The sequence below is a fragment of the Cervus elaphus genome, chromosome 3, assembly GCF_910594005.1.
Source record: "Cervus elaphus chromosome 3, mCerEla1.1, whole genome shotgun sequence".
Taxonomy (NCBI): domain Eukaryota; kingdom Metazoa; phylum Chordata; class Mammalia; order Artiodactyla; family Cervidae; genus Cervus; species Cervus elaphus.
The window spans coordinates 31,143,154-31,163,816 of NC_057817.1; the positions used below are offsets into that span (position 1 = coordinate 31,143,154).

General features: G+C 38.7%; 1 protein-coding gene across 1 annotated transcript; it reads right to left on the reverse strand.

Moving 5' to 3' along the window:
- Window positions 1-16,466: 16,466 nt before the first annotated feature.
- Window positions 16,467-17,399, reverse strand: LOC122678634 (olfactory receptor 8S1-like). Its single transcript, XM_043879073.1, has one exon. It carries the CDS (start codon window positions 17,397-17,399, stop codon window positions 16,467-16,469), a length of 933 nt encoding a protein of 310 aa, XP_043735008.1.
- Window positions 17,400-20,663: the final 3,264 nt, after the last annotated feature.

Sequence of the window (20,663 nt, forward strand, 5' to 3'; positions counted from 1 at the left end):
TTATTTAACTTATGTGCAGAGTACATCATGTGAAATACAGGGCTGGGTGAAGCACAAGCTGGAATCAAGATTACCAGGAGAAATATCAATAACCTCAGATATACAGATGACACCACCCTTTTGGCAGAAAGCTAAGAAGAAGTAAAGATCCTCTTGTGAAAGTGAAAGAGTCAAAAAGTTTGTTTAAAACTCAACATTCAGAAAATGAAGATCATGTCATCTAGTCCCATCACTTCATGGCAAATAGATGGGAAACAATGGAAACAGTGAGAGATTTTATTTTGGGGGGCTCCAAAATCACTGCAGATGGTGACTGCAGCTATGAAATTAAAAGACCCTTGCCCCTTGGAAGAAAAGTTATGACCAACCTAGACATCATATTAAGAAGCAGAGACATTACTTTGCCAACAAAGGTCTGTCTAATCAAAGCTATGGTTTTTCCAGTAGTCATGTATGGATGTGAGAGTTGGGCTATAAAGAAATCTGAGTGCCAGAGAATTAATGCTTTTGAACTGTGGTGTTGGAGAAGACTCTTGAGAGTCCCTTGGTGCAAGGAGATCCAACCAGTCAATTCTAAAGGAAATCAGTCCTGAGTATTCATTGGAAGGACTGATGCTGGAAACTCCAATACTCTGGCAGAACTGACTCATTGGAAAACATCCTGATGCTGGGAAAGATTGAAGGCAGGAGGAGAAGGGGACGGCAGAGGATGAGATGGCTGTGAATGGTTGTTGCTGAAACATGAACAAAGCTGGGATTCTTGGCCTCCGGAGGAGAGGAATTCAATCCAGGGCCAGTGACAAGGCTCGATTGCTCAGAGCTTTTGTGTAATAAATTTTATTAAAGTAAAGAGATAGAGAAAGCTTCTGACATAGACATCAGAAGGGGTCAGAAAGAGCACCCCACTTCTAGTCTTTAGCCAGATGTTATATAACTAGTAGCATTCTGCTAATTAGAGGAAGGAAATATTGCAAAACTCAGAGACTGGCACCAGGCCTGTCACCCACAGCAGGCATTTTGAGATTACATTGGCACCAGGTGAGTCATTCAGGTCATAATCATCCAGAGCCATGTATCTTGAAGAAAGGCAGTTTTCCAAGTAAATATATAGTTTCATTAACATAGATTAGGAGAGCAATGTATGAGTAAAACATATAGGTTTGTCAAGTCAGTTCTGAGTCTTTTACATGTAGTTGTCCAGTTTTCTCAGCACCACTTATTAAAGAGACTTATTCCTATTTATATTTTTGCCTCCTTTGTTGTATATTAATTGGCCATAAATGCATGGTCTATTTATGGACTTTCTATCCTGTTCCATTGATCTATGTGTCTATTTTTTTGTGCCAGTACCATACTGTTTTTGTTAGTGTAGCTTTACAATATAATCTGAAGTCAGGGAACATGATTCCTCCAGCTCCATTCTTCTTTCTAAAGGTTGTTTTGGCTATTTAGGGTCTTTTGTGTTTCCATGCAAATGTAATATTTTGCTCTGTTTTAGTTCTCTGAAAAATGCCATTGGTAATTTGATATGGATTGCACTGAATCTATAGATTGCCTTTGGTTGTATGCTCATTTTAAAGTAATGAGTCTTCCAATCCATCTTTCCATCTGTTTATGTCATCTTCAATTTTCTTTCCTCATTGTCTCATAACTATTGGGGTACAGGTCTTTTGCCTCTTTAGGTAGATTTATTCCAAGATATTTTATTCTTTATGATGGTAAAAGGGACTGTTTCTTTTGTTGTTAGTGTATAGAAATGCAATAGATTTCTGTATATTAATTTTGTATCCTGCAACTTTCCCAGATTCATTGATGAGTGCTAACAATTTTCTGATAGTACACTTAGGATTTTTTATGTGTAGTATTATGTCATCTGCAAAAGTGACAATTTTACTTTTTTTTTTTTTCAATTTGCATTTCTTGTATTTCCTTTTCTACTATGATTGCAGTGGGTAGAATTTCCAAAACTACATTGAGCAAAAGTGGTGCTGCTGCTGCTAAGTCGCTTCAGTCATGTCTGACTCTGTGCAACCCCATAGAGGGCAGCCCACCAGGCTCCCCCTTCCCTGGGATTCTCCAGGCAAGAACACTGGAGTGGGTTGCCATTTCCTTCTCCAATGCATGAAAGTGAAAGGTGAAAGTGAAGTCGTTTAGTCATGTCTAACTCCCAGCGACCCCATGGACTGAGGCCTGCCAGCTCTTCTGTCCATGGGATTCTCAAGGCAAAAGATTACTGGAGTGGGGTTCCATTGCCTTCTACAAAAAGTGGTGAGAGAGGGCATTTTGTCTTGTTCCTGATCTTATATGGAATACTTTGAGGTTTTCACCATTGAGTATGATGTTAGCTGTGGGTCTGTCATATATAGCTTTTATTATGTTGAGGTATGTTTCCTCTGGGAGAGGGCAATGGCTCTCTTAGAGATTATCCTACTAAGTGAAATAAGTCAGACAGGAAAAGATAAATGTCATACAATGTCACTTAGATGTAGAATCTAAAAAATTGTACAAATGAACTTATTTACAAAACAGAACTAGACTCACAGACATAGGAAGTAAACTTATGGTGACCAAAGGGAAAAGGAAAAGGAGGGATAAATTTGGAATTTGGGATTAATAGATACTGCTATGTATAAAAAAGATAACCAACAAGAACCTACTGTATAGCACAGGAAACCATATTCAACATTTTATAACAACTTGTAATGAAAAAGGATCTAAAAAAGAATAGTATATATATATATATATTCATGTATATAGCTGAATCACTTTGCTGTATACACCTGAAACATTGTAAATCAACTGCACTTTAATAAAAAAAATAAAAGATTTTAAAAGTATATGTATTTCAAAATAAAAGCTTAAAAAGTTTCAGAAGTATGTGCATTAAAAAAGATAACCTACTATAATGAGTGCATTTTGGGGATGCTAGATTAATCTAATAGCAGTCAAAAATCAATGGGAAATAAATATAAATCACTATGAGAAAACACTTCACATCTGTTAGAATAGCTGTTATAATAGAAAAACAACAAAACCCAGAAAATAAGAAGTGTTAGCTAGGATGTGGAGAGATTGGAATCCTATAAGTTGGTGAAAATCTAAAATGGTGTAGATACTGTGGAAAACAGTATGCTGGTTCCTCAAAACAAAATTAAACACAGAATTATGATGTGATCCAGCAATTCTCCCTCTAAGTATATACCCAAAGGAATTGAGAGTGAGGACTCAAACAAATACTCAGAGCCCATTGTTCAAAGCAGTATTATTCACAATAGCCAAAAGGTGGAAAAAATCCAAATGTCCATCAGTGGATGAATGGATAAACAACACATGGTATATACATAGATGGAAGATTGTTCAACCTTACAAAGGAAGGAACGGAAATTCTGATATATGCTCCAATAAAGGTGAACTTTGATGAAATTAAGTGAAATAAACCAGTCACAGATATTGTATGATTTCACTTACATGAGACATCTAGAATAATCAAATTCATAGAGACAGAAAGTAGAATGGTGGTTGACATGGACTTAAGGAAGGAGAAATGGGAGTTATTATTTAATGGCTATGGAGTTTCTGTTTTGGAAGATGAAAAAGTCCTGGAGATGGATTGTGGTGATGGTTACACAACAAAGTAATGTTCTTAATGCCTCTGCATTGAATTTGCACCAGAAAATGGTTAAAATGGTAAATTTTGTGTCATGACTATTTTACCACAATTTTAAAATTTAAAGAATCAATTTAATTCATCAAATTAAAAACATAATACAAATATAAGGTCATATCAATAGATTTATGAAAAGCAACCTACAGGATTCAGCATTCAATAATGACTATAATTCTCAACAAATTAGGAATGTAAGCACACATTCTCAATATGATAAAAGGCATTTACAAAAAAAATCTACAGGTAACATTGAAAGTGAAGTCGCTCAGTTGTGTCCGACTCTTTGTCAACGCTGTGGACTGTAGACTACCAGGCTCCTCCCTCCATGGGATTCTCCAGGCAAGAGTACTGGAGTGGGTTGCCATTTCCTTCTCCAGGGGATCTTCCCAACTCAGGGATTGAACCCGGGTCTCCCACATTCCAGGCAGACGCTTTAACCTCTGAGCCACCAGGGAAGCAGATCAAATGCTAAGTATTTTTCCCTCTGAATTTAGGAAAATGAAGTGGATGTCCATTAATACTTTCAGAACTTCTAAGTATTTTTACTAGAGTTCCTAGTCAGTGCAATAGGACAAAGAAACTTTGTGCATAGTGACCTGGAAATGAAGAATAAAACCACCCGATAATATAACAGTGAATGTAAAAAAAAAAAAAAAAGCCTAAAATCTCACCCATCCCTCTAGAACCAAGTAAAGTTAGCAAAGTAGCTGATATATAGGCTCTATATACAAAAGTCTATTTTGTTCATAACTATAAGTATTAATCAGTTTGAAAAATCAAGAATAATTCGAATTCAATGGAATAAAAAAGTCATTTTCCTAGGAATAAATTTTACAGAAGACACAGACAACTTCTACACATCAAACGATAAACTTTGCAGAGATAAAGAAGACCTAAATAAACTGAGTAATATACCATATTCATGTACTGGAAGACTATAAATATAAGCTTTCATTTCTCCTTAAATTGATTTCTAATGTAAAAGTCTAGCAAGTTATTTGTATAAAAATTGACATCATTGTTTTAAAATTTATATAAAAATGCAAAGAACCTAGAACAGACTAGAAACAATCTTAAAAACAAGAAAGTGTAAAACTTAGAGTATGGATTCATATTGGTGGAGAGAGAAATAGACAAACTGTAGAGAGTTGAGAGTCTGGAAACAGATTGATTCATATAAAATCTTCTGATTTATAACAAAGATTACATTCAAATTCAGTGGGGGGGTATTAAAAGTCTTTTTGACAAGTCAAATATATTATATACAAAGTAAATCTTGACTCCTGACTCATATTATAATCAATTTATTGCAGAGACACAAATATAAAGGTAAAACAATAAATGCTGTAGAGAAAAAAGGATAATTTCTTATGACTTTCAGATATGCAATGATTCTTAAATGAGAAAGAAAAAGTCTAATTAAACATAAAAGAAAAGATTGATGAATTTGGCCTACTCTTTGTGACCCTGTGGACTGTAGCCCACCAGGCTCCCCTGTCCATAGGTATTTTCCAGGCAAGAATACTGGAGCGGTTGCCATTTCCTACTCCAGGGGATATTTCTGTCTCAGGGATCGAAACCTTGTCTCTTGTGTCTCCTGCATTGGCAGGTGGGTTCTTTACCACTAAGCCACCTAGAAAGCCCCATAACAATTAAAAACTGCTCACCAAAATAAACATCAAAAGAATAAATAATAATTCCCTTTTGACTGGCCCTAAAGTTCAGTTTTATCTGGCAACCCTAAACTGCCCCATACTAGGTGGACATCTGGAACGTTCTATGGAAGGTTATAAAGCTTTCAGAATTTTTTGTCTGTTTACCTGTTTATTTTTTTTTTTTATCATAGCATTATTTATTATTTTTTTTAAATTTTTTTATTAGTTGGAGGCTAATTACTTCACAACATTTCAGTGGGTTTTGTCATACATTGATATGAATCAGCCATAGATTTACACTTATTCCCCATCCCGATCCCCCCTCCCACCTCCCTCTCCACCCGATTCCTCTGGGTCTTCCCAGTGCATCAGGCCGGAGCACTTGTCTCATGCATCCCACCTGGGCTGGTGATCTGTTTCACCATAGATAGTATACATGCTGTTCTTTTGAAACATCCCACCCTCACATTCTCCCACAGAGTTCAAAAGTCTGTTTTGTATTTCTGTGTCTCTTTTTCTGTTTTGCATATAGGGTTATCGTTACCATCTTTCTAAATTCCATATATATGTGTTAGTATGCTGTAATGTTCTTTATCTTTCTGGCTTACTTCACTCTGTATAAGGGGCTCCAGTTTCATCCATCTCATTAGGACTGGTTCAAATGAATTCTTTTTGACGGCTGAGTAAAATTCCATGGTGTATATGTACCACAGCTTCCTTATCCATTCATCTGCTGATGGGCATCTAGGTTGCTTCCATGTCCTGGCTATTATAAACAGTGCTGCGATGAACATTGGGGTGCATGTGTCTCTTTCAGATCTGGTTTCCTCAGTGTGTATGCCCAGAAGTGGTATTGCTGGGTCATATGGCAGTTCTATTTCCAGTTTTTTAAGGAATCTCCACACTGTTTTCCATAGTGGCTGTACTAGTTTGCATTCCCACCAACAGTGTAAGAGGGTTCCCTTTTCTCCACACCCTCTCCAGCATTTATTGCTTGTAGACTTTTGGATAGCAGCCATCCTGACTGGTGTGTAATGGTACCTCATTGTGGTTTTGATTTGCATTTCTCTAATAATGAGTGATGTTGAGCACCTTTTCATGTGTTTGTTAGCCATCTGTATGTCTTCTTTGGAGAAATGTCTGTTTAGTTCTTTGGCCCACTTTTTGATTGGGTCATTTATTTTTCTGGAATTGAGCTGCAGGAGTTGCTTGTATATTTTTGAGATTAATCCTTTGTCTGTTTCTTCATTTGCTATTATTTTCTCCCAATCTGAGGGCTGTCTTTTCACCTTACTTATAGTTTCTTTTGTAGTGCAAAAGCTTTTAAGTTTCATTAGGTCCCATTTGTTTAGTTTTGCTTTTATTTCCAATATTCTGGGAGGTGGGTCATAGAGGATCTTGCTGTGATTTATGTCGGAGAGTGTTTTGCCTATGTTCTCCTCTAGGAGTTTTATAGTTTCTGGTCTTACATTTAGATCTTTAATCCATTTTGAGTTTATTTTTGTGTATGGTGTTAGAAAGTGTTCTAGTTTCATTCTTTTGCAAGTGGTTGACCAGTTTTCCCAGCACCACTTGTTAAAGAGGTTGTCTTTTTTCCATTGTATATCCTTGCCTCCTTTGTCAAAGATAAGGTGTCCATAGGTTCGTGGATTTATCTCTGGGCTTTCTATTCTGTTCCATTGGTCTATATTTCTGTCTTTGTGCCAGTACCACACTGTCTTGATGACTGTGGCTTTGTAGTAGAGTCTGAAGTCAGGCAGGTTGATTCCTCCAGTTCCATTCTTCTTTTTCAAGATTACTTTGGCTATTCGAGGTTTTTTGTATTTCCATACAAATTGTGAAATTCTTTGGTCTAGTTCTGTGAAAAATACCGTTGGTAGCTTGATAGGGATTGCATTGAATCTATAGATTGCTTTGGGTAGAATAGCCATTTTGACAATATTGATTCTTCCAATCCATGAACACGGTATGTTTCTCCATCTGTTTGTGTCCTCTTTGATTTCTTTCATCAGTGTTTTATAGTTTTCTATGTATAGGTCTTTTGTTTCTTTAGGTAGATATACTCCTAAGTATTTTATTCTTTTTGTTGCAATGGTGAATGGTATTGTTTCCTTAATTTCTCTTTCTGTTTTTTCATTGTTAGTATATAGGAATGCAAGGGATTTCTGTGTGTTAATTTTATATCCTGCAACTTTACTATATTCATTGATTAGTTCTAGTAATTTTCTCGTAGAGTCTTTAGGGTTTTCTATATAGAGGATCATGTCATCTGCAAACAGTGAGAGTTTCACTTCTTCTTTTCCTATCTGGATTCCTTTTACTTCTTTTTCTGCTCTGATTGCTGTGGCCAAAACTTCCAACACTATGTTGAACAGTAGTGGTGAGAGTGGGCACCCTTGTCTTGTTCCTGATTTCAGGGGAAATGCTTTCAATTTTTCACCATTGAGGGTGATGCTTGCTGTGGGTTTGTCATATATAGCTTTTATTATGTTGAGGTATGTTCCTTCTATTCCTGCTTTTTGGAGAGTTTTAATCATAAATGAGTGTTGAATTTTGTCAAAGGCTTTCTCTGCATCTATTGAGATAATCATATGATTTTTATCTTTCAATTTGTTAATGTGGTGTATTACATTGATTGATTTGCGGATATTGAAGAATCCTTGCATTCCTGGGATAAAGCCCACTTGGTCATGGTGTATGATTTTTTTAATATGTTGTTGGATTCTGTTTGCTAGAATTTTGTTAAGGATTTTTGCATCTATGTTCATCAGTGATATTGGCCTGTAGTTTTCTTTTTTTGTGGCATCTTTGTCAGGTTTTGGAATTAGGGTGATGGTGGCCTCATAGAATGAGTTTGGAAGTTTACCTTCTTCTGCAATTTTCTGGAAGAGTTTGAGTAAGGTAGGTGTTAGCTCTTCTCTAAATTTTTGGTAGAATTCAGCTGTGAAGCCATCTGGTCCTGGGCTTTTGTTTGCTGGAAGATTTTTGATTACAGTTTCGATTTCCTTGCTTGTGATGGGTCTGTTAAGATCTTCTATTTCTTCCTGGTTCAGTTTTGGAAAGTTATACTTTTCTAAGAATTTGTCCATTTCATCCAAGTTGTCCATTTTATTGGCATAGAGCTGCTGGTAGTAGTCTCTTATGATCCTTTGTATTTCAGTGTTGTCTGTTGTGATCTCTCCATTTTCATTTCTAATTTTGTTAATTTGGTTCTTCTCTCTTTGTTTCTTAATGAGTCTTGCTAATGGTTTGTCAATTTTGTTTATTTTTTCAAAAAACCAGCTTTTAGCTTTGTTGATTTTTGCTATGGTCTCTTTAGTTTCTATTGCATTTATTTCTGCCTTAATTTTTAAGATTTCTTTCCTTCTGCTAACTCTGGGGTTCTTCATTTCTTCCTTCTCTAATTGCTTTAGGTGTAGAGTTAGGTTATTTATTTGGCTTTTTTCTTGTTTCTTGATGTAAGCCTGTAATGCTATGAACCTTCCCCTTAGCACTGCTTTTACAGTGTCCCATAGGTTTTGGGTTGTTGTGTTTTCATTTTCATTCATTTCTATACATATTTTGATTTCTTTTTTGATTTCTTCTATGATTTGTTGGTTATTCAGAAGCGTGTTATTTAGCCTCCAGGTGTTTGAATTTTTAACAATTTTTTTCCTGTAATTGAGATCTAATCTTACTGCACTGTGGTCAGAAAAGATGACTGGAATGATTTCAATTTTTTTGAATTTTCCAAGACTAGATTTATGGCCCAGGATGTGATCTATTCTGGAGAAGGTTCCGTGTGCACTTGAGAAAAAGGTGAAGTTGATTGTTTTGGGGTGAAATGTCCTATAGATATCAATTAGGTCTAGCTGGTCCATTGTGTCATTTAAAGTTTGTGTTTCCTTGTTAATTTTCTGTTTAGTTGATCTATCCATAGTTGTGAGTGGGGTATTAAAGTCTCCCGCTATTATTGTGTTACTATTAATTTCCTCTTTCATACTCGTTAGTGTTTGCCGTACATATTGCGGTGCTCCTATGTTGGGTGCATATATATTTATAATTGTTATATCTTCTTCTTGGATTGATCCTTTGATCATTATGTAGTGTCCTTCTTTGTCTCTTTTCACAGCTTTTATTTGAAAGTCTATTTTATCTGATATGAGTATTGCGACTCCTGCTTTCTTTTGGTCTCCATTTGCATGAAATATTTTTTTCCAGCCCTTCACTTTTAGTCTGTATGTGTCTCTTGTTTTGAGGTGGGTCTCTTGTAGACAGCATATATGGGGGTCTTGGTTTTGTATCCATTCAGCCAATCTTTGTCTTTTGGTTGGGGCATTCAACCCATTTACATTTAAGGTAATTATTGATAGGTGTGGTCCCGTTGCCATTTACTTTGTTGTTTTGGGTTCACGTTTATACAACCTTTCTGCATTTCCTGTCTAGAGAAGATCCTTTAGCATTTGTTGAAGAGCTGGTTTGGTGGTGCTGAATTCTCTCAGCTTTTGCTTATCTGTAAAGCTTTTGAGTTCTCCTTCATATCTGAATGAGATCCTTGCTGGATACAGTAATCTAGGTTGTAGGTTATTCTCTTTCATTACTTTCAGTACGTCCTGCCATTCCCTTCTGGCCTGGAGGGTTTCTATTGATAGGTCAGCTGTTATCCTTATGGGAATCCCTTTGTGTGTTATTTGTTGTTTTTCCCTTGCTGCTTTTAATATTTGTTCTTTGTGTTTGATCTTTGTTAGTTTGATTAATATGTGTCTTGGGGTGTTTCGCCTTGGGTTTATCCTGTTTGGGACTCTCTGGGTTTCTTGGACTTGAGTGGCTATTTCCTTCCCCATTTTAGGGAAGTTTTCAGCTATTATCTCCTCGAGTATTTTCTCATGGCCTTTCTTTTTGTCTTCTTCTTCTGGGATTCCTATGATTCGAATGTTGGGGCGTTTCACAGTGTCCCAGAGGTCCCTGAGGTTGTCCTCATTTCTTTTGATCCTTTTTTCTTTTTTCCTCTCTGCTTCATTTATTTCCACCATTTTATCTTCTACCTCACTTATCCTATCTTCTGCCTCCGTTATTCTACTCTTGGTTCCCTCCAAAGTGTTTTTGATCTCATTCATTGCATTGTTCATTTTTAATTGACTCTTTTTTATTTCTTCTAGGTCTTTATTAAACAATTCTTGTATCTTTTCAATCTTTGTCTCCAGGCTATTTATCTGTAACTCCATTTTGTTTTCAAGATTTTGGATCATTTTTATTATCATTATTCTAAATTCTTTTTCAGGTAGGTTCCCTATCTCCTCCTCTTTTGTTTGACTTGGTGGGCATTTTTCATGTTCCTTTACCTGTTGGGTATTTCTTTGCCTTTTCATCTTGTTTAGCTTGCTGTGTCTGGAGTGGACTTTCTGTATTCTGGAGGTCTGTGGTTCCTTTTTATTGTGGAGGATTTACCCAGTGGGTGGGGTTAGACGATTGGCTTGTCAAGGTTTCCCGGTTAGGGAAGCTTGCGTCAGTGTACTGGCGCGTGGAACTTGATTTCTTCTTTTTGGAGAGCAATGGAGTGCCCAGTAATGAGTTTTGAGATGGGTCTATGTGTTAGGTGTCACCTTGGGCAGTCTGTATGTGGACATTCGGGGCTATGTTCCTGTGTTGCTGGAGAATTTGCGTGGTATGTCTTGCTCTAAAACTTACTGGCTCTTGGGTGGTGGTTGGTTTCAGTGTAGGTATTGAGGCTTTTGGACGGTCACTTATTGCTTAAAGTTCCATGTAGTCGGGAGTTTTCTGGTGTTCTCAGGTTTTGGGCTTAAGTTTCCTGCCTCTGGATTTCAGTTTTATTCTTCCTGTAGTCTCAGGACTTCTCCAACTATACAGCACTGATAATAAAACTTCTAGGTTAATGGCGAAAAGATTCTCCCCTGTTAGGGACACCCAGAGAGGTTCACAGAGTTACATGAAGAAGAGGAGAGGGAGGAGGGAGATAGAGATGAGCAGGAGGAGAAAAAGGGGGACTCAAGAGGAGAGAGACAGATCTACGCAGCTGTCTGTTCCCAGAGTGTTCTCCGTATCTCAGACACCTACAAGGATTCACAGAATTGGATTGGGAAGAGAAGGGGAAAGGAGGAAATAGAGGTGTTCTGAGGTAGAAAACAGAGAGTCAAGATTGGGAGAGAATAATCTTCGGTTTAAAGATAGGGCTTCTCTTTTTTTTTTTTTTGGTAAGGTTGTAGTGTAGTGAAAATGAAAATGAAGAGTAGTAGAGGAGTACTAGAGGACTTTAAAAGAAATAAGAGAAAAAGAAAAATAGAAAATAAAAGAGAAAACGGAAAGAAAAAAAAGAAGAAAAAAGGAAAAAAAAAGGAAAAGAAAAAAAAGAAAAAAAAACAAAAGAAAGAAAGAAAGAAAAAAAAAAATTTTTTTTTTCCCCTAATTAAAAAAATCGTAAAAATCTATGTAAATGAAAGTTAAGGAGTAATGGGGGAGTAATAGGGAATTTTAAAGGAAAATAAAAGAGAAAAAATAAAAAAGAAAAAATATAAAAAGAAAAAAAATTTTTTTTTTTTTTCCTTACTTAGAAAAAAAAAGTAAAAATATATCTAGGAGTTTCTCTGGAGCTGCTGCGGTCAGTGTGGGTTCGGCTCAGTTTCAGATAGCTCCTCGTTCCAGCTTACACTTCTCGATATCTACAGGGCCCTTCCAGTGAAGTCGGTGTTTTCTAGAGGGATTTTAATCTGTTGCACCAGTCCCTTCTGAAGCGGTTCCCTTTGTTTATTTGGCTTCTGTTTGCCGGTCTCTTCAGAGCCTCATTTCCGCCCTGACACAGGCGGGCGGAGGTGGGCTCTTATTCAGTTAGCTAGTTCCGTTGCGCTGCTGGGAGGGGCTGACGCTGCGGGGATGGGCTGGCGCTGCGGGGCGGGGCTGACGCTGCGGGGAGGGGCTGGCCCTGCGGGGGCGGGCTGGCGCTGCCGGGAGGGGCTGACGCTGCTTTCTCCGTCTGCCGCTGCTCAGGCTCCCGGCTGTTCTATATGGAGCGCGCCCCGAGCTGCGCTAGGTTCCAGCCCTCGGGTGTTACACAAAAGCGCGGAAGGAAAAGCTGCGCCTGCTCTCTGTGCCTTCCCCGTCAGAGAGGTCCAGGCAGCGAGGGGCTTGATGGGCGCACTATCCCCAGGTGTGGCGCACTCACTCCCTTCCGCGGACCCAGTCTCAGTTTCCGCTGACGCCAGTCGGGTGCGCGCGCCTTCCGCCCTCTGCGTCCCCAGCCCCAGTCCCCGCCCGCGCCGGTCGGGTGCCTGCGCCCTGTGTCTCACCGCGACCTTCCCCTCCCCCCTGCCTCCTGCCTCCGGCGGGGCTGGGCGGGTCCGCAGCCTGCGACCTCTTCTTGGGACTTTCTCCGTCCCTTTGTTCTGCGAACCGCCGGCAGTGTGTTCCGGCCGGTTAATTTTCTCTCTTTTGGTCTCCCACAGTTCAAGTTGGCACCTCACAGAAGCTCCCTCCGATTGTCCTCAGGGCACTCAGGCCCGGACCCTAGCCCAAGCAAGGCCGCCTAAGACTCCCTTCCCGGGACGGGTCTCCGTCCTTAGCTCTTTTGTCTCACTTTTTATCTTTTATATTTTGTCCTACCTCCTTTCGAAGACAATGGTCTGCTTTTCTGGGCGCCTGATGACCTCAGCTAGCGATCAGAAGTTGTTTTGTGAGGTTTGCTCTGCATTCAGTTATTCTTTTGATGAATTTGTAGGAGAGAAAGTGGTCTCCCCGTCCTACTCCTCCGCCATCTTGGCTCCTCCTCCCCTTACCTGTTTATTTTTTAAAAGTAGTGATTGTGAAAAGACTCCACTTGAAGGACGTCAAATGAGAAAAGAGTAAGAAAGGCCATTATTCAAGTCAAATCATTAAATATGAGTTTGTAAATGGGGCTTGAGAAAGGTATAAATTGACATTAAATAATTCTGGAAATTCTGATTCCTCTAGCATCACTTTTCACATAATAACAGCCAGTAAGTTCAGTCGCTCAGTCGTGTCCGACTCTTTGTGACCCCATGGACTGCAGCACGCCAGGCCTCCCTGTTCATCACCAGCACCCAGAGTTTACTCAAACTCATGTCCATTGAGTCGGTGATGCCATCCAACCATCTCATCCTCTGTCATCCCCTTCTTCTCCTGCCTTCAATCTTTCTCAGCATCAGGATCTTTTCAAATGAGTCGGCTCTTCACATCAGGTGGCCAAAGTATTGGAGTTTCAGCTTCAACATCAGTCCTTCCAATGAACACTCAGGACTGATCTCCTTTAGGATGGACTGGTTGGATCTCCTTGCAGTCCAAGGGAGTTTATGATAACAGTAAATCAGATAATTTTAAATATAAATGAAATATGCAAAGCCATGTTAAAATGTATTTGCAATTTTTAGAAAGACATGACTTCTTGTAGCAGACTTAAGCACTGGCATTAGAATTATCTAACACAGCATGCACTAAACATTCACTAGTTGCCTATTTGACAAACAGAGAACCACCAAGATGGTCTCAGGACCCATTAAAGATAAGCACAAAACCAGACGACTAGTCTGGGCTACTATATATACCCTGTGTTCTGCAAGTGCATGCACCCTTATACCTTAAGAAGAATGGATGTGAAAATAAAAAGGAATTAAAAAAAGTTTTCCTTATCAGACAATGAAGATTATATGAGGCATAGAAATTTCTATATTGCAAAGCTTCTTTGTAGCATTTCAGACTTGAAATTTGCTTGCTTGTACAAGTGGACAACAAATAGTTCTCTGTAAGTGTATGTGTGTGTCTGCATGTGTGTATATAGAACGCTAGAGCAAGTCATTATTTACATCAGTAATCAAGTCACATTTGTTTCAGTTTGTCTGTTTTGCAATAGTTAAGAACATGGCCTCTAGATTCTGAGTTGCCTAGTTTGATTTCAGAGTTACACCATTTAATATGGATGATTGAGTTATTTTTATTAACCTCTTTCATTTTGAGTTTCCTTGTCCATATAACATGGCTGATCAAACTCTACCTTATATGTAATAAGGTATAATGTCAATAATTAATGGGAGGGTGAATGTAAAGCATTTGAGTTCTGAGACAAATTGTCAAAACATGGTTGATATTATTGTTTACCTCATATTAATGAAAGCATTTTATAAGCTTAGGGTAAAAAGAATCTTTGTAAAAGAAGTTAAGCATATTTGAATGCATAAAAATTAACATTCTATCAAAAAGAAGAAGCCCATGGTATTAAAACACATTCTAAGAAAATCTACATAGTTGGAATCAGCTATGCCAGACCAGATTAAATGTATTTATTGTGCTCACAGTGGAAGAGATGCTAAATTCCTCATTTTAAATAAAACTGTCAGCAGCTGTGATTAGATCCTTTCCCCTTCAGCTTTCTAACAGGTGATAAAAAAGATCTCATACTACTATTTTAACACACACTGAACAATACGTAAAAGAAATTCTGAAGTCTTCAAGGCAGGAGAGTGAGCCTTGATGCTTTTGTCCTTGTGTGGAATTCCAAAGTATGTTTGATGGACAAACATTTCCTCCCCTTCTTGTAGCTGAGACATGGATGACTCTCTTCCTGGATATCAAGTAAAGGAAGCACTAAGAAATTTATTTATAAAACACAGTGATTCATGAAAGGAGGGGAGACTGATCTGTCATTTCTCTGGAAACTTTTGATAAATTCTAATTTTTTCAAATTGGTTCATGGTAATGTGTATTTCTTGATATAGTAACAAAACATTTTATTTTGAATGTAGTGAAAAGTTAATGGAACCTTAACAGCAAATGTTTTATTGTAGCTATTACCATCTGTCACATTTGCTGTCCACAGAGCAATACCTCATTATTCAGAAATGAATATTGAGCAGCAGTTAAATTGATCTATAATTTCTTGTGATAGAATGTGTATACAAATATGAATGAATAGAAAAAACAGATAAATAATTTTTAAAAATGCATACTTGATGAATTTTATGTTAAGGATGGCCTACTGATAAGCATTTAAAATGATTTAAACATAAAATGGTTTTTCTCAGTTGGCTAGTAATCCTTCACATTCTCCAAAAACCAAGTGAAAAACATCTCAAAATACTATAGGTGCTCAAATGTTTTTCTCCTATAAGAAATTTTAAAATATTTTGATGATAGAATTTAAATGAGTGTATTACTACAGAAATATATCATTGAGATTAAGGACATTTAGGAATATTCAGTTTCAGTGAGTTATTTTTCAACTGCTAACCTAAGGAAATGCAAGATTCCTTCAGGGAATAAAAATGTTGCCCTGATCACTTAGATCGGAAGAGGCATCAAGGATTGGAAAGGATCCACAAAGGAAAGGAAGAAGTTGCTGACCATGTTGTCTTTGCAATTCTGTCTAGAACCTAACTTCTGTATGGTCATTTTAGAAACAGGAGTGCATCACCCCAGTACTTGGGTTTTTCAAGCAGTATCCTTCTACTTGTAGCTGTGGGCCCTACTTAAATCCAGGAAATGGTGGGTAGGTTTGCTATGCCACTCTAGGACAGAGGAACCTGGCGGGCTACAGTCCTTGGGGTTACAAAGAGTCAGACTTGGCTGAAGCGACCGTGCACACACACACACACTAGGGGTGGAATTCTCCACAGGCTTTGTTCCCAACCTAAGCTCCCTGTAAGAGAAAACATCTGGGATGGCTTTCGCCCCATTATGATGACTCACTCATTTATCTCCCTGTAACTTTAACCTGAACTCATTATCCAATGGCCCTATGAACTATGACCTTTGTCCTTTAAAGATCCAGGAAATTTTCTGCTTAGGAAAACTATAGCTTTCAGTGGCTTTTGCAAACTCAGCTACAAATTCTGATATCTAATTTACACCAAACTCACCTTAATACGCATATATGCGAACAAGTGGGAATATTGATGAATACGGTCTAAGCAAATTTTTACAGTGTCACATGAATATTTAATCAATTTTTTGCCTCTGAGAAGATTGAACTGAATGATCCACTGTATAATAGATCTATATTCTTTTTTCTTTAGTCCTTTCTGATTGATTTTTCCAAATTTGACATTATGAGCAGTCAGAAAATTCCTAATGTCAGTGATGTGATATCTTGCTTTATGTATTTCTCTTACAATTACTTGTCATTATCTCTCTTTATTCTGCCTTCAAAAACACTGTAAATGCTTTCCCAGTGTTCTTTGCAGAGCTGCTTTCACCTCCTTGTTCCTCAGGCTGTAGATGAGAGGATTCAGCATGGGAATGACTACACTATACAGCACGGAGAAGACCAGCTCCAGAGAGGATCCTGAGGTTGGCATGAAATAACGGAGAAAACCTGAACCATAGAACAAGATTACTGTGGTGAGGTGGGAGGAGCATGTAGAAAAAGCTTTGCTTCTGCCAGAGGTAGAGGTGATGCTCAAGATGGTGGAGACTATGCAGGCGTAAGAGAACAAGATTGAGAGGGAAGTTACAAGGCCATGTGGGATGAGGGAACAGAACATGACAATGAGGTTGGTGGAAACATCTGAGCAAGAGAGAAGGAAGAGAGAGGGCAGTTCACAGCTGTAGTGTGGAATGATATGGGTATCACAGAAGTCCATTTTCGTTGCCAGAGGGACATTGATGAGTGTGTTCAGAATGCCCAGGCTCCATGAACCCCACACAAGCAGTACATACCGCTGTTTACTCATCACCTGGTCATAGAGTAGTGGTTGGCAGATGGCGACATAGCGGTCATAGGCCATGACTGAGAGTAGATAGGCTTCAGTCCCTGCAGTGATAAACACAAAGAAAACCTGAGCCAGACAGCTCTCTACTGAGATGGTTTTCCTTTTAGCAAGGAGGTTTTCCAACATCTTGGGCACAGTAACAGAAGAGAAACAGAGATCTAAGAAGGAGAGGTGACTCAGGAAGTAGTACATGGGGGTGTGAAGGTGAGAATCAGCCCCGATTACCAGCATCATTGTCATGTTTCCCGTCAAGGTCAGGAGGTAAACCAGCAGGAACAGCACAAAGAGCAGAGCCTGGACATGGGGATCACTAGACAGCCCGAGGAGGATAAATTCCATGATGGTGCTGTGGTTTCCCAAGGCCATGTACAGAGACTTGTCCCTAAATATGATAAAGAAAAGCATGACAGTGAAATTTCTACTATCCTTCTCCAAGCAATTTTCATACTGTACTGATTGTCTTTTAATATCACAAGCATTCAGGAAATATGACTTCAACTTGGGTCAAGTTTTGTGTCAGTCTCGTGGAACATAGAGAATAAAATTCACTGCTAATTTTTTAAAAGGCAGTAGTTCAAAAAAGAATATAAAAATAGAGGTAAGTAGTTGAAACAGAGTGTGATTAACTGCAATGGAAATGCTGTGATTTAGAGAAAAGTTGGTGATATCATCTAATTTAAGGTAGTGGAGCAAAATTGTTAAGGATAAGTATCATTTCTCTATGGAGCCATGGAATGGAAGCACGTTTAGATTGAGGTAGCTGTGTAGATGGACTTCCCTGTGGCTCAGACAGTAAAGTGTCTGCCTACAATGCAGGAGACCCAGGTTCAATCCCTGGGTCGGGAAGATCTCCTGTGTAGACCTTCAAGGCCTTCAAGACCTAGAATTGACACCACAAAAAAATGTTCTTTTCATCATAGGAGACTAGAATGCAAAAGTAGGAAGTCAAGAGATACCTGGAATAACAGGCAAATTTGGCCTTGGAGTACAAAATGGAGCAGGGCATACACTAACAGAGTTTTGCCAAGAGAATGCACTGGTCATAGCAAACACCCTCTTCTAACAATATAAGAGATGACGCTACACATGAACATCACTGGATGGTCAATACCAAAGTCAGATTGATTATATTCTTTGCAGCTGAAGTTGGAGAAGCTCTATACAGTCAGCAAAAACAAGACTGGAAGCTGACTGTGGTTCAGATCACAAAATCCTTATTGTAAAATTCAGACTTATATTGAAGAAAGTAGGCAAAACTATTAGACCATTCAGGTATGACCTGAATTGAATCCTTAATGATTATACAGTTTAAATGACAAATATTCAAGGAATTAGATCTGAATTAGATCTAATCTTCAGGATTAGAGTGCCTGAAGAACCATGGACGGAGGTTCATAACATTGTACAGGAGGCAGTGATCAAAACCATTCCCAAGAAAAAGAAATGCAAAAAGGCAAAATGGTTGTCTGAGGAGGCCTTAAAATAGCTGAGAAAGAGGAGAAGTGAAAGGCAAAGGAGAAAAGGAAAGATATAGCCATCTGAATGCAGAGTTCCAAAAAATAGCAAGGAGAGATTAGAAAGACTTCCTAGGTGAACAATGCAAAGAAATAGAGAAAAACAATAAAATGGGAAAGACTAGAGATCTCTTCAAGAAAATTAGACGTACCAAGGGAACATTTCATGCAAAGATGGGCACAATAAAGGACAGCAATGGTATGGACCTAACAGAGGCAGGAGATGTTAAGAGGTGGCAAGGATACATAGAAGAACTATCCAGAAAAGATCTTAATGACTTGGATAACATGATGGTGTGATTACTCACCTAGAGCCAGACATCCTGTAGTGTGAAGTCAAATGGGCCTTAGAAAGCATCACTATGAACAAAGGTAGAGGAAGTGATGGAAATCCAGCTGAGCTATTTCAAATCCTAAAATATGATGCTATTAAAGTGCTAGACTCAATATGCCAGCAAATTTGGAAAACTCAGCAGTGGCCACAGGACTGGAAAAGGTCAGTTTTCATTCCAGTCTCAAGGAAAGGCAATGCCAAAGAATGCTCAAACTACTGCACAGTTGCACTCATTTCACAAGCTAGCAAAGTAATGCTCAAAATTCTCCAAGTTAGGCTTCAACAGTATGCGAACCAAGAACTCTCAGATGTTCAAGCTGGATTTAGAAAAGGCAAAGGAACCAGAGATAAATTTGCCAACATCTGTTGGATCATAGAAAAAGCAAGAGAATTCCAGAAAACATCTACTTCTGCTTCATTGACTAGGTTAAAGCCTTTGGGTGGGTCTCAACAAACTGGAAAATGTTTAAAGAGATGAAAATACCAGATCACCTGACATGCCTCCTGCGAAACCTGTATGCAGGTCAAGAAGCAAGTTAGAACCAGATATGGAACAACAGACTGGTTCCAAATTGGGAAAGGAGTACGTCAAGGATATATATTGTCACCCTGCTTATTTAACTTAAATGCAGAGTACATCATGCAAAATGTGAGGCTGGATGAAGCAGAAATTGGAATCAACATTGCTGGGAGAAATATCAGCAACCTCAGATATGCAGACGACACCACCCTTAAAGCAGAAAGCGAAGAGGACCTTGATGAAGTCTCTTGATGAAGGTGAAAGAGGAGAGTGAAAAACCTGGCTTAAAACTACTGCATTCTAGATGCTTGCAGTAACCCAACATTCAAAAAACTAAGAATGTGGCATCTGGTCCCATCACTTCATGGCAAATAGATGGGGAAACAATAGAAATAGTGACAGACTTTATCTTCTTGGGCTCCAAAATCACTGCAGATGGTGACTGCAGCCATGAAATTAAAGACACTTGCTCCTTGGAAGAAAAGCTATGACAAACCTAGACAGCATATTAAAAAGCAGAGACATTACTTTGCCAACAAAAGTCTGTCTAGTTAAAGCTATGGTTTTTCCAATAGTCATGTATGGCTGATGGACCATAAAGAAGGCTGAGTGCTGAAGAATTGATGCTTTTGAACTGTGGTGTTGGAGAAGACTCTTGAGAGTCCCTTTGACTGCAGAAAGAGCAAACCAGTCAATCCTAAAGGAAATCGGTACTGAATATTCATAGGAAGGATTCATGCTGAAGCTGAAGCTTCAATACTTTAACCACCTGATGGGAAGAGCGGACTAATTAGAAAAGAACCTGATGCTGGGAAAGATTGAAGGCAGGAGGAGAAGGGGACAACAGAGGACAAGGTGGTTGGTTGGCCTCACTGACTCAATGGACATGAGTTTGAGCAAGCTCTGGGAGATGGCAAAGGACAGAGAAGCCTGGCGTGCTGCAGTCCATGGGGTTGCAAAGAGTCGGACACCACTGAGCAACTGAACAACAACAAAGCTGTGTACCAGGAGGTTTAGGGTTGAGAAGCAGCAAGATATGTTTGGTAAAACATGGACATTTCTTGATAGCTAGAGCTCAGAATATGGGCAAAAAACCTAGTACAATGTCTAAAGATGTAGGCTCTTGCATTAGACTAGGATCAAATCCCAGCTCCACCTTGTGCATGTTACATAATTTTCCTAGACTTCCGTTTCCTTGCTGAAAATTGGGGTAACAATAGATTACTCTGTTAGAGCTGTTATGAGAGTTAGGTGTGATAACA